The sequence below is a fragment of the Passer domesticus genome, chromosome 1 (assembly GCF_036417665.1).
Source record: "Passer domesticus isolate bPasDom1 chromosome 1, bPasDom1.hap1, whole genome shotgun sequence".
NCBI lineage: Eukaryota > Metazoa > Chordata > Aves > Passeriformes > Passeridae > Passer > Passer domesticus.
Window position 1 is genome coordinate 77,915,638 of NC_087474.1, and position 12,532 is coordinate 77,928,169.

General features: G+C 47.1%; 1 protein-coding gene across 1 annotated transcript; it reads left to right on the forward strand.

Moving 5' to 3' along the window:
• Window positions 1-9,270: 9,270 nt before the first annotated feature.
• On the forward strand, window positions 9,271-12,132 carry FOXQ1 (forkhead box Q1). Its single transcript, XM_064426199.1, has one exon. The coding sequence runs from the start codon at window positions 10,092-10,094 to the stop codon at window positions 11,301-11,303; it is 1,212 nt and encodes a 403-aa protein (XP_064282269.1). The 5' UTR covers window positions 9,271-10,091; the 3' UTR covers window positions 11,304-12,132.
• Window positions 12,133-12,532: the final 400 nt, after the last annotated feature.

A 12,532-nucleotide genomic window follows, 5' to 3' on the forward strand; every position in this document is an offset into this window, starting at 1 on the left:
GTATGAAATGAACACAAATATTCATTTAAGTTACATTTTGCACTTGCAAATTAAAAAGAGCCAGGTCATGCCCTCAAGAAGCTGGTGTGTGATTGTCCATGCTATTTAACTAGCAACAAGCCTCCTACAAGGGCTGTCCCTCTAACCCAGCACTTTCCCATGCCACACAGAGGCCTCTGGTCAGGAGATAACACGGACAAAGGACAGTTCCCTCTAGACAGCACAGATGAGGCCACTTCTTTGTAAGGAAGAGAATTTAGCCATGCTAAAGCCCTCAGGGGAAGGACTGGGTGCTGGCCTGTTTTTATTAGAGCTAAGGTAGCCCTAAAGACCGGATGGGACATTGTGGGCACCTTAAAGTGCAAGATCAAGATTGTATCTGGAAGACTCACCATACCGTGGTGTTTCAAATACTAATGAATACATTCATGCACAAGAGCAATTTTCCCAAATTAATTAGGATTACTCCTATGTATAAAAGTATGCCAGCGTAGGTGTGCGCAGAAGAGGTTCTGGAATGTCAGTCATCATATACCCATCAGTTAAAGCACACTCATAAATGTTTTTGTTTGAAAGATTGTACTAACCTTAATATAAAATACATGTTTTCTGGATCTGATGACTCAAGAAGAACTTGCAAGTCTATACTTTAACTTACTCATCTTATATAAATAAACTTTCCCCTTGTGGAAGGGAGTCCTATGGCATTAATAAATAGGGATCTTTCTCAACCAGACTCAGATTCTGTAAGAGTCACTTAGGAACATTTAGACTAATTATTTGTTGCGAATTATTCACTTGACTCTGTCTCTTCAATCAAGAAGCACGGCACTATTTCTTTCAGCAGCACAAGCCAGTATAATAGAATACTCTCATATCCAACACCATTTAATTAAAGTCTCAACTGGGAATAGTCATGAGTCTCGACAGAGTTTTAAAGGTTTGAATGCAGGCCCACTGGAGTGAGAGCCCCACCTACTCAGTTTGCCTCTGCACCTGACTGCACCTATTTTCTTCATGGGGCCAAACTTTAATGATAGCTCGTTTAAAGGCCAAACTAGGGGTAAGAGGGTACTGGGTGTTGCATCCTGCCTTCAAAATAAACTCTATCCAAGTCACCGAGATTTACTCACAGAGATGGCTATTTTTTAAAGTAGTGTTGGAGGAGGCCATTTTCCCCACACCACTTAGATAACTCTTAAATTTTTTTTTTAATTTGTGTTGGGCCTTGTGGAGTTTCTTGGCACTGACCATGTGTCAGATGGAAAAGGTAAAAACGGACTGCCTTCCAAACCCTTATGGCGTAAATAAATCAAGCTATGAATAAGAACTCTCATAAGTGATGAGTAAATATCTCCATTGCCTGATCCATCAATGTCAGGTGCCAGAGCTTACATTTCTCATATATGAATACTGAAGTCTACAAATATTTGAATCCCTTTGTGTATCAGTCATGCTCTATTTCTCATTCATAATCTCCTTTTCTTAACAGTTGCTAGAGATTTTCACTAGGAAAAAAAAATAAAAGGAGGAAATATTTTGTACAGAAACTGCAAGTAGAAAGAATTTTCAAACTGATGCACCCCAGCCCTTTTAGAAATTACATACTGATGTTCAACCTTTTTTCTTTTTTTTTTGTAATTTTTATTCTATGTAAAACAAAACAAAACTAAAATCAACCACAAAAAAAAACCCTCCACTCCTCAACCACCTCTAGCCATGAAAGACTGGAAAAGTATACTCCAAGAGACAAAACGTAGATGAAAGACAATCGCTTCCAAAAGCACCATGGGAAATGAAAAGCCAGAGAACTCCCTAGCCTGAGGAAAGTGTAGAGGGGAGCAGCCCAAAAAATTACACCAGCAGAAGCAGTCAAATTGGAGATTTCTGGGCATCCTGAAAATTTTCTGCAGTCTAAGTGGAACTGCTCTGCAATGTGCTCTCAATTGGAGCTCTCTACTCCAACTTTCTCCTCATCTTCACCTCTTTATCTCAGCTTTGCTCCCTTTTCTTTTTCATATGCTACCTTTAACCTGCCTGATTCCCTCCCCCCAGGACACCCATATATTTCCATTAATTTATTTTTTACAGTAAAAAGGTTCTGAAATGTCATTTCTATCATGAAAAAAATATCAAAGCCTCCCAATATTTTTAAGCAGGAAAATGATCCATGTACAAAGAAACCCAAAGCAGCATCTGGTGCCACAGTAGCAATTACAATCCTGGAGAAGTTAGGATCCTGTTTGTGCTAGACTGCCTCTGTGCACACAGACTCACCCACTCCCTCCTCATGGTCCTGACTGACTTAGAGGGAAGGAGCCATTGCATTAAAGCAGATTTGGAGATGTTTAGTAAGACCTGGTCATAAGCAAACAAATCAGGACTACTGACAGGTTTACAGGGCAGAAGATACTGGGTGTGACACACCAGAAAGTCACTTGTAGACATTAAACTGGCACAAATCCGTGGACTATGTTTTACTTACCAGTCTTGGGCTAACACCCAAGACTTTTCTCTCCTTGCAAAGGTATGACGTCAGGCACATGGCAGTTCTTGAGATTCTGTATAAGCCAGCATTGCCAGAGGCTCTGTGCAGGTGTGGTTAACAGTTATTTAATGATTCTTCACAATTGCATGTATCTGTCTGAACATAAATACAGTCTGATCGTAATCTTTCTTTTCACACCATGAATTTGCCCTAGTGTTTCCACCCTTGCAGGTTCCCAAATGCCCAATGTCTGTTATTACAGACCTGAGATTCACTTCATCATTTTGAACCACTCATGAGCACTTTGCTGTCCTGTTGGCTTGGTAAGGTGAAGAGAATGAAGGCAGTGTATTTAATACAAACGCTCCAGTTCTTCACTTAAATTCTTTATGTTTGGCTCCTTGATGACTCACGGGACTCTCCTCCCTTCCCCATGTTTACACAGTGATGACAAGTACTGTTAACTTTCTAAAAGCAAAATTATCAAAAAACCCCCAGAACACTGGCAATTCCTGGGAAAAGCTCTCTGTCTTTCCTCTCTCCCAGCAGTTGCACGAGCCTAAGCAGTTGCACAGTTCAATTAGTTAAAATAATTTTGAGTGATAGTTCAACTGTTTCTTTTCCAAAAGGTAATAGTTTTCCTAATTAGTCACTTGCTTTGATAAGGCACTGACTTTTACTCTAATCTAAATTAACAAGACTTTATCTACCTGCATCATTTAAACACACCCTACTTGCAAATCTGGTATGACTAAAAACCATGACAAGTGTTTGGTTTCATTTTACATTTGCTTCAAAGTGCCCCACTTGGAGGTTAATTATTAATCTACTAAAGTATATGTAAAGGTTCAGGGAAACAACAGGGTTAGTAGGTAGAGCAGCAGCGGAGGAATTAGGAAACCCATGTCCTATTCCCATCTTAGATCATGTAAGTTTGGCCAAGACATTGAAAACCTGTGAACCTTTACTTAGAGAACCAAAATAGCACACAAAGCACTCTGACATCTGTAGGGAAGAAATTTCATGGGTGTGAGGCAACAAGATGTTTATTCACACCTTAAAGAGACTGAAACCCAGCTAATCCCTTAAGAACTCACCTAGGAACTGGAAATCAAATACACAGTGTATGCAACTCAACAAAGTAATGATTTTATTACATCTGCAGCAACAGAAGGACCAGCTCTCCAAGTCTTTGCTACATTGCTCTGCCATCTGAAAGGTGTTGAAAACATGCTTGATTCCTAGAACCAGTTTGCAGGACATAAATTCCCATCTCTTGCCACCTGAGGTACTGCAGTGGATGTGCCCTCCGTACAACTCTGCTCTCTGTTCCAGGAGTAAGCCAGCAGCATGGACCAAATTTTCAAAGATACCAATGTTTCTGGAGTGTCCAGGGAGTTGCAGAAAAGGAAAAAAGAACACAGCAAATGGAAGACAGAAAATGCACAAGAGAGGTACAATTTAGGGGTAGTACTGCCAAATCCTGCCTACCACAGCAAATTCTGACTGTCAGCAGCCTGCTCCAAAATAGATCCCTTATAATGCATTTCACTTGGTCTTGGAAAAAATAAAAATCAAGAAGGTTTTCACACCATTATTTATTCATAGATTTGGCTAATGCTTATATAAATCATGGGATTACACCCAGAAATAGCTTTTTGAAAGCAAAGAAACAACAAAAGAAATCCAACCCAGAAGTAAGAATGTTAAATACTTATTGCTGTTCAACTTGAATATTATTGGTAAGGTGATTAATTTGTTGATCCACAGTGCTATAAATAGTACTTTAACTTTGTTGAATTGAAACATATCCTTCATATCGCTAGTCACTGTTTACCCATGTAAAATATATGTGGGTTTGAGTTGGCTTAGGTGTACTCCAGCAAGGGCTAGCAAAGTTCAGTGAGCCTCCACCACATATTCGAAGTCCTTCATGCCTCGGTTAATTTTGCTGTAATTCTCTTACAAGGTTCTTCACCTTCCTCCATCAATGCATGGACTTGAAGGCAGTGAGAGGCTATTCTAACAGCTCAGCTGGTGTTTCCTCATATCACGGGCCAGTGATAGCAAGCCTCTGGCATCAATACCAAGTTTGATGCCAACAGATATTTGGTCCGGCACCAGCAAAAACAAGCTATGATGGTTTCTTTTTAAGTTTGTTTGGCACCAGTAGCAAAAACCATTCACTATGCTTGGCAGAGAGCCACAGAATTTCACCAAATGGCTTCTGCATCATAACTTCATAACAAGCATAACACAGTGTAACTTCTAATTGTGGTGGAGCCTGCCCCTTAGCAAGCAATTCTCTCCTGGCAATTATATCCAGGATTATCAATACATGTGCTGCTTTCCAATACCAGTTTCTTCCTTACCGTAAGAAAAATTCCCTTGAAAAGATCCACAAGCCCTTAAGTCCATCACCATTTGGATTTTGTCTCTCGTAGTGCAGTTACATGAAACCCAGTAATCAGCCATGAGAAAAGCCTTTGGGGACAGTTTCTGAATTAAGTCATCACAAAATATGTTGTAAATACTGTGTTGATTTAACCTCACCCTGCACTCTTTTATGTCACGTATTTCTCAGACTGCAAACCTGCAATATATTCCAGAGAGGTTCATCTTATGCCAGTGTGGAACCTCATTCAAGCCCTGGAGGCTTAACACAGCACTAGTAAAAAGCGAGAATTAGCTATAAATTATCTGAGTCTCGAGACAGAGCAATCTCCATTTTGACAGCTCCTTGCTAAATAGTACAGCACTTTTCAGTGAGGCCTTGTGGTGGATACTTCAGTGGACACAGTGCAGGACAAGTGCTCCAGAGAGCTCAATTCTGCAGGCAAGGTTGCAACTGACTTCCCAAATTATTTTCAGCAGGACTCACCTTCACTCCTTGTCGCCTGTAAAATGGTAGAGCTCTGAGATTTGTTGGTGAAAAGGATGGGGTAAGAATCTGGAATTTTTTTCTCCAATACTAAGCATTAATAACAAGAACAATAATGTCACTTCCTTCACAGGAGAAAATCTGTGCCTGCCCATTCTGCCACAATCCAGGGCTCTGGAGAAAAAAAAAATTGCTTCAATGCAGACATTTTTTATGGAACATGAAGTGGGCACAGGGAGGAAGTGATACTAAGCTCTCAGCATGGGAAAATTTCATTCTGAGTAATGTCTCCCAAGAAAATAAAGATTGCATGAAACAAAGTAGAAATGGAACTCCCCGTTGTAAATTCAGCTCTTAGTACCTGCCAAAGACACCAGAAAATCTCTACCCAGAGGGAATGGATGTCCTTCTGAAAAAGTGCCAGTCTTTCCCAATGAGGGAATTCACACAGACATGCATTCTGCTTCAATGATCAAACTCTTCCTCTCAAGGTCTCAAGGAATTTGCACTAACCTCCTTTCTTACAGCTCAGTCTCTAGCTGGATTTCCTTCAACTACAAAAATATACATGGTGGAATTAGCCAACCCTCACAGACTGTAGTTCATTTATGCATACTAGGCACACCTCCTGCTGCGAGCAGCCCATCCAGAGCGAACTCTTTGAACTGCTCCATTGTTTCTCACGTAGTGTATGGCATTGTCCAGTCTGATCCTTCCTGGCAAGGCAGTGCTCTCCTGCAGCTTGCCACAAGAGGAGAAGAGATGTTGGAGCACTTTGTCCAGCTGGTGTGCTGGACATCTCAGGTGCACAAATAAGCTTGCCTACCACTAACTACAGGACTTTTCCAGACACCACAGAGACCTTTATTGACCAGTTGTTCTTATATGACCTTACCTGGAAACCCTCTCTAATCTATAGTTAGTGGTCTGGAGAGACAGAAAGCAGAAAAGAGAAGTAAGAAAGAACTGCATGGGAAAAAAAAAAAAAAAAAAAAAAAAAAAACAGAAAGAAACAATTTTTTAAAGAATTTGAACCAAGAACATATCGTGACACACCTTTGAACGATGTTTGCTGAACTGAAAAACACATGTCTCCACAGTTTAAAATACCATGGAGACAACATGGATCAACCAAAAATACACTCAACCACCAGACAGCGTAGCATTTTTCTACATTTAGTAAGGAATATTTTTGTAATTGGTAGCTTAAGCAAACTGCAAAGGACTATACAACCTCATTTCCAAATACCCATTGGTAGATTATTTCTGAATTAAATGAGTGAAATACTACAGAAAATGAGAAGCAAAGCTGGTCGCGTGATTTTCAAGCGACCATTCACATTTCTCCGTTTGTCTTTGACTGGATACTGTTTTGGGTAGGAAAAGAGGAGATCATACATCAAAAAAAGTCCTGCTCTGCTGATCTAAAGAGGAAGAGACATTTCATTTTAGAACAAAGAATTAGACTTTTTTTTTACCTTGCTTCACTGGAGGTTTTTGGAGGTTTTTCTTGGGGTGATGGGGGTGGGGTGTTTGGCTTTGCTATAATACACACATCAAAGTGCTTTTGATGTGAAGTTTACTTAACAGAATCAGTTTTTCCGATGATTGTGTTAATCTTTATAAACCTGAAGGCGATACTGTGCCTTTTTAAAAACTATAGCAGGAAAAGGCTTGAGGTTACATATACTCTCAGTGGTGAGAGATGGGAGTAGTTGGATTATTTCACCACTTCTTACAACTTTGCTTGTGTTTCATGGGCAGCATTAGCAATGGGCTTGATATTGCTCTCACTCAGGCCAGGAAGGCTCTATTTAAACCCTGCACAGACCTTTCATAAGCACCTTTCATATATTTTCTCAGGTCAGGGCCACCAGAGATTTCAAGGGACAGTTTACAACAGGCACTGGCTCAGAGATAGCAAAGGGGCCTTGAGCCACAACAAGAATCAGTGCTGATCTTAGAAAGGTGCCCTGCTCCCACCCATTAATAGCTATCTTTGTATTATTTTGAGTACAAGCTTCTGTCCCCTTTTGAATCTTGCAAAACCAGCTTTGCCATCCACTCCTAGTCTTGAAGTATGGCTGTGAAAAAGCTTCTGTTATGTCTGACGTGTTTACCTACAGCATTTGAATGACTTTTTAAGTTCTTTGAATAAAGATAAGAGACAATGTGTACATTTTCCACACAAATAGTGGAACGGTAATAAAATAAACATCAAAGGCAAGCTAGCAAATCATCACTACTTCGCTGCTATTTACAACAAAAGCAGGAAGAGGAACAAACCTACCCTTGCCATTGGCATCATCGTAGAAAATATGAGTTTTGGAAGGAATTATACCTTTTTCCCATACCCTTAAACACAAACATTGGCACCTACAGCTAAGACAACAATTTACTGAAGGATTTCAGTTTACATTACATGGAGACAACAACAACAATGAACCAAGAGAGGTCTCCCTCCTCTTATTTTTGTCCTTCTGAATTGCCTGCTTTTCTCAACTGGTACAGCTTTTGTGAAAACAGCAAGACATCCAGTGTATTATTATTTCTATTAAAGTTGTCAAGAATGCAATGAGGGACAGAAGAACCTCTCACTCTTCAGTATTTACCATGCAGACTGAAGAAATGGCAAAGCTTTGTAACAAAATGCAGGTGTGTGTGGGGGAACATATATTCTGTTCAAGAGAGATCAAGATAGAAAGTGGGGCTGTTTGTTTCTGCTCTTAGTCTTTTAAACCTGTCTTTTTTCATCTTCCTCTCCAATACTCCTTGAGAGCCAGACCACAGTAGAATAGCTCTAACCAGAGTGACTCTGCACTATGTATTTATTCTAAAATAAGGTCTGATTTAGAAAGACTGCTTTTGGAAAGCATGGAGCAATCCAACTCTTACTCCAGGACACAAAATTCGAAGCATACATATGAGAAATAAAACATAAGCACCACACTGGATTTCTGCTGATGCTTTTGTTATTGTTTTGCAGACGCCAGCGCTACTGCCATATGAGTGAAATGGCATTTTGCAATGGACTCTCAGTGAGCAGAACAGGGAGCTTTCAGAGAAGCTACTGCCAGCTAGCTCTCTTTATTGAGTTGCTCTACCTAGCATAATGTTGAAGGAGAAAAAAAAAAAAAAAGAACTGAAGGAGGGTAAGACCCTGACAACTTAAACCTAAAAACAAACCCAAAAAGGATTACTATATTTTTTTTTAAAAAGAGGGTCCAGGTAAAATTGCAAATACACTGTCCCAAGTTTTATGGGAAATTTACAGATTCACAGTGATTTTAAAAATGTTAAATTACCATTAAAAAAAACCCAAACCCAAAACCTACACAATAAAATATTTTACTAGAGAGTGGCAGTTGTGAGAGAGGTTACTAACACACCATCCAGAAGAGCTTAAGCAATGCTACTACAGAAACAGTAGCACACGTAAAACTGAGGTTAAGGCTTTGACTAACTCTCTCATAGCAAAACTCCAAAGCATTGCCTACCCGTTCCCATTCTACCTCTGCACCAGGTGTGCTTATGACAGAAGGAAAGAGAGACCAGGACTGAAACTGTTTTGTCAGGCTACATAAATCATTAGGAATTCACAACTGCAAAGCCATGTATTATTTTCCAACAGGTTGTTGAGCTGTCATATTACAACTTGTTGCTTTATACGGCGCTATTAAAATAAATCACTGCACGTAACAGGTTCAGCTCTGCCACCTATAAGTCATTCTGCATTTTACACCTGGGAGGCGGGCCGGCTCTGCTTAGTCGCGCCGAACTGCGGCTTCGTTCGAAATACCCGGGAAGGGGAGGGACCTGGCAGGAGAAAATACAAACAAGTTTCGTAAAATAACTTTCCAACAAGACCTCGCTGTCATCTTGGCTAATTACGGCTCTGATACGGCTTATTAGGGCATACCCACCTTTGCTACCTTGCTTCTCCACCCACCACCCTTTCAGATCTTTGTCCTGACTCCGCCTCTCGCCGGCGTTATAATGGGCTGGTCTGAAAGTGGTGGAGAGACACACAACCACAGGGGAAGGGAGAGATAATGACAATAACACTAATAACCCTAATAACCCGTCTGCTGCCCGCCTCGCAGCGAGGAGCCAGCCCGGCGTCCCGGCACTGACAGGGGCCGAAGCCGGAGAGAGCGGAGTAACCCCGACGGCCCCCGAGAGCTTCTCCCCGCGCCCGGGGAGCGCCGATCGGTAACAGCGGCAGCGCCCCCGAGGAGGACCGAGCCCGGCCGGACACGGAGAAGTGCCGGCTCCGGCAGCCAGCCGCCCGCCCGCCCTCTGCTCGCACCGGCTCCACGGGGACCTCCTCGCCCCTCTCCGTCGGCCCCATGGAGCGGCAAGAGTAAAGAGCGAGAAGGACAAAAAACGGGGCGAAAGGAGAGCGAGCATCCCAGTGGGGAAGAAGGAGGTGGACGCCCGGAGGAATCGCCCGGTCCCGAAGGCGGCAGGGCACCGCAGCCCGACCTCGGCGCCCACCGACGGCGAAGGGCCGGGCCCTGCTAGCGACCCCGGGCCGAGGCGGGCGCCCAGCGGAGCCGAGGCAGGCGCCTGCCGCCGCGGAGCTGTCCAGGCCGGCGAGGGGACAGAAAGCCCCTGGGTCGCCTCGCCGCCTCCCGCCTCCCTTGAGGCCGCGCCGAGGGGCGGGGGTCGCGCCCGCCCAGCGGAGCCGCGGGGTGCGGGGGGGCCGGCGGCGCCGCCGCCATGAAGCTGGAGGTGTTCTCGCAGCACTATGAGGACAAGCTGAGCACCGGCAGCGACCAGGAAGGCAGCGGCTCGCTCTCCCCGGCTCCGGCGGAGAGCGAACTGGGCTCGGACGGTGACTGCGCGGCCAACAGCCCGGGCGGCGGGGCCGGGCGGCCGGGGCATCCCCCTCCGCCGCCCCCCACGCCGCAGCCCCCGCCACCGCCGCCTGCCGAGAGCGCCAAGGGGAAACCCTACACGCGGCGCCCGAAACCGCCCTACTCCTACATCGCGCTGATCGCCATGGCCATCCGCGACTCGGCCGGCGGCCGCCTGACCCTGGCCGAGATCAATGACTACCTGATGAGCCGCTTCCCCTTCTTCCGCGGCGCCTACACCGGCTGGCGCAACTCGGTGCGCCACAACCTCTCCCTCAACGACTGCTTCGTCAAGGTGCTGCGCGACCCGGCGCGGCCCTGGGGCAAGGACAACTACTGGATGCTGAACCCCAGCAGCGAGTACACCTTCGCCGACGGCGTCTTCCGCCGCCGCCGCAAGCGCCTCAGCCGCGCCGCCCCGCCGCCGCAGCCCGCCCGCCCCGCCGCCGGCGTCCCGCCGCAAGTGCCGCAGGAGGCGGCCGGAGCGGGCGCCGCGTCCCCCGGCGCTTCCCCGCGGTGCTGCTGCGCCTCCTCGCCCTGCCACTGCGCGCCGGCCGCCAAGGAGGCAGCGGCGGGGGGCGGCGGGGCGAGGCCGGCGGGCGGCGGCGCTGCCAAGTTCTCCAGCTCCTTCGCCATCGAGAGCCTCCTGCAGCGGCCGGCAGGACCCCGCGCCGCCCCGCCGCAGCACGCCCGCCTCCTGTGGCCGGCGCCGCCCGCGCCCCCGCACCTGCTGCCCGGCCCCTACCCGCTGCTGCCCTACCCACCTGCCGCGCAGCCCCCGCCCGCCCTCTACGGCGGGGGCCTCCTGCAGCTCTGCGCCTACGGGCTGCCGGAGCCATCGCCGCCGCCGCCGCTGCTGCTCGGGGGGCGGCCCGCGCTGGCCCCGGGGGAGGCGGCGCCGCTGGCGGAGCGGCCGCGGGCGCCGCTGTTCCACGCCGGCCTCGCCAAGAGCGGGCGGGGGCCGCCGCCCGGCTCCCCGCTCTACGGGCCCCTCCGGCTGGCCGGGCCGCTGCCGCCGGCGGCGGGGGGCTCGGCCTCCTTCCAGCCGTACGCCGTGGAGACCCCGCTGGCTTAATGGAGCCCCCCTCCTCCCCTGCGAGGGACCTGCCCGGGGAGGCGTGGAGGGGGAAAGGAGGAGGCTCTGGATCCCGCACTTTAACTCCAGAGGCGACCACAGCCTCCAAGCAAAAGCCTCGGTGACTGTGCCTTAGTGAAATGACAGTGGGTTTAACTTAAGCCAAAAAAAAAAAAAAAAAAAAAAAAAGGGAAAAAATGAAAAAAATTCACACAACTGTCTGTTTGGACATAGCCATGAGCCTCAAGTGCTTCTTACTGTTCGTTGAGACTACTTGACTTAAGCCAGTCCCTCGCCATCTCCTTTCTGTGCCCCTCTCTTGTCCGCACATCTCCCGCTACCGCAGCCTGGGGCAGCAGAGCGGGGGTGCCCCGCGGAGGGCGCGGCTGAGGCCGCTGAGGGATGCGCTGTGCGCTTGGGAGGAGGGAGGGGGGCCGGGAACAGCAGGGAGAGAGTAGGGGAGGGGGCCGGGGTCTGCTGAGGAGCCGTAGGTCTGTACTGCAAAGCAATGCATCACTGTGCCAAAAGAAACCTTTTCTCCTGTCCGGCAACTGGCATTTCCTGGGAAGGGAGGATATTAAATTATTTATAAAAGTAGTGTTTTTAACACAAAGAGAGTGCAGCTTTTTAAATTAATTATTGGAGGGGGCGGGAGAGGGGAAAGGGCTCAAGGAAATGTCAGGCGTTGTCTCCTGTACTGGCTGGCGTTCTACGTTTATGGCCAAGACCATTGCTACTGGAAAGAGAAGAGTAAATTTTTTCGTATATTATTTTTGTGTTTGTATGTAATATATGTGCGTGTGCATTTTATGGACGCTCGGCCACCATGTTTTTCCGGTTTTTTTCCTTTCTCCTTTCCCCTGAATAAAAGCTGCCCCCTAAATAAAGGCGGTAATAAGGAGAAGAGCGTGATGTCTGTGCTGGCGTGAGGGAGGGAAGCCTGTCGTGGGACAGCCTTGAACGAGAAGCTTGGCTGGGGCCGCGGGGGCAGCAGGGCTGCCCGCCCTTTCATCCCCATCCCGGCCGGCGGGTAGAGGTGCCACCTACGGACCCGCCTTATTTTAGTCACGGGAGATGAGAAGTTCTCCTCTTGGGCTGCCGCCAGGTGTGAAAGTCCTCTGCAATTCCTCGAGTCAAATCAGAATTTCTCGCCGAGGCTCAGCCCTGCAGAACTGCTGGGGATTTACAGGCGGAGAGATTTGCAGGAAAACCACCTGACGTGGGGCAGC

What these genes read in the sequence shown, in the direction of transcription:
- FOXQ1 (XM_064426199.1), top strand. Translation starts at nt 10,092, where the DNA reads ATGAAGCTGGAGGTGTTCTCGCAGCACTATGAGGACAAGCTGAGCACC.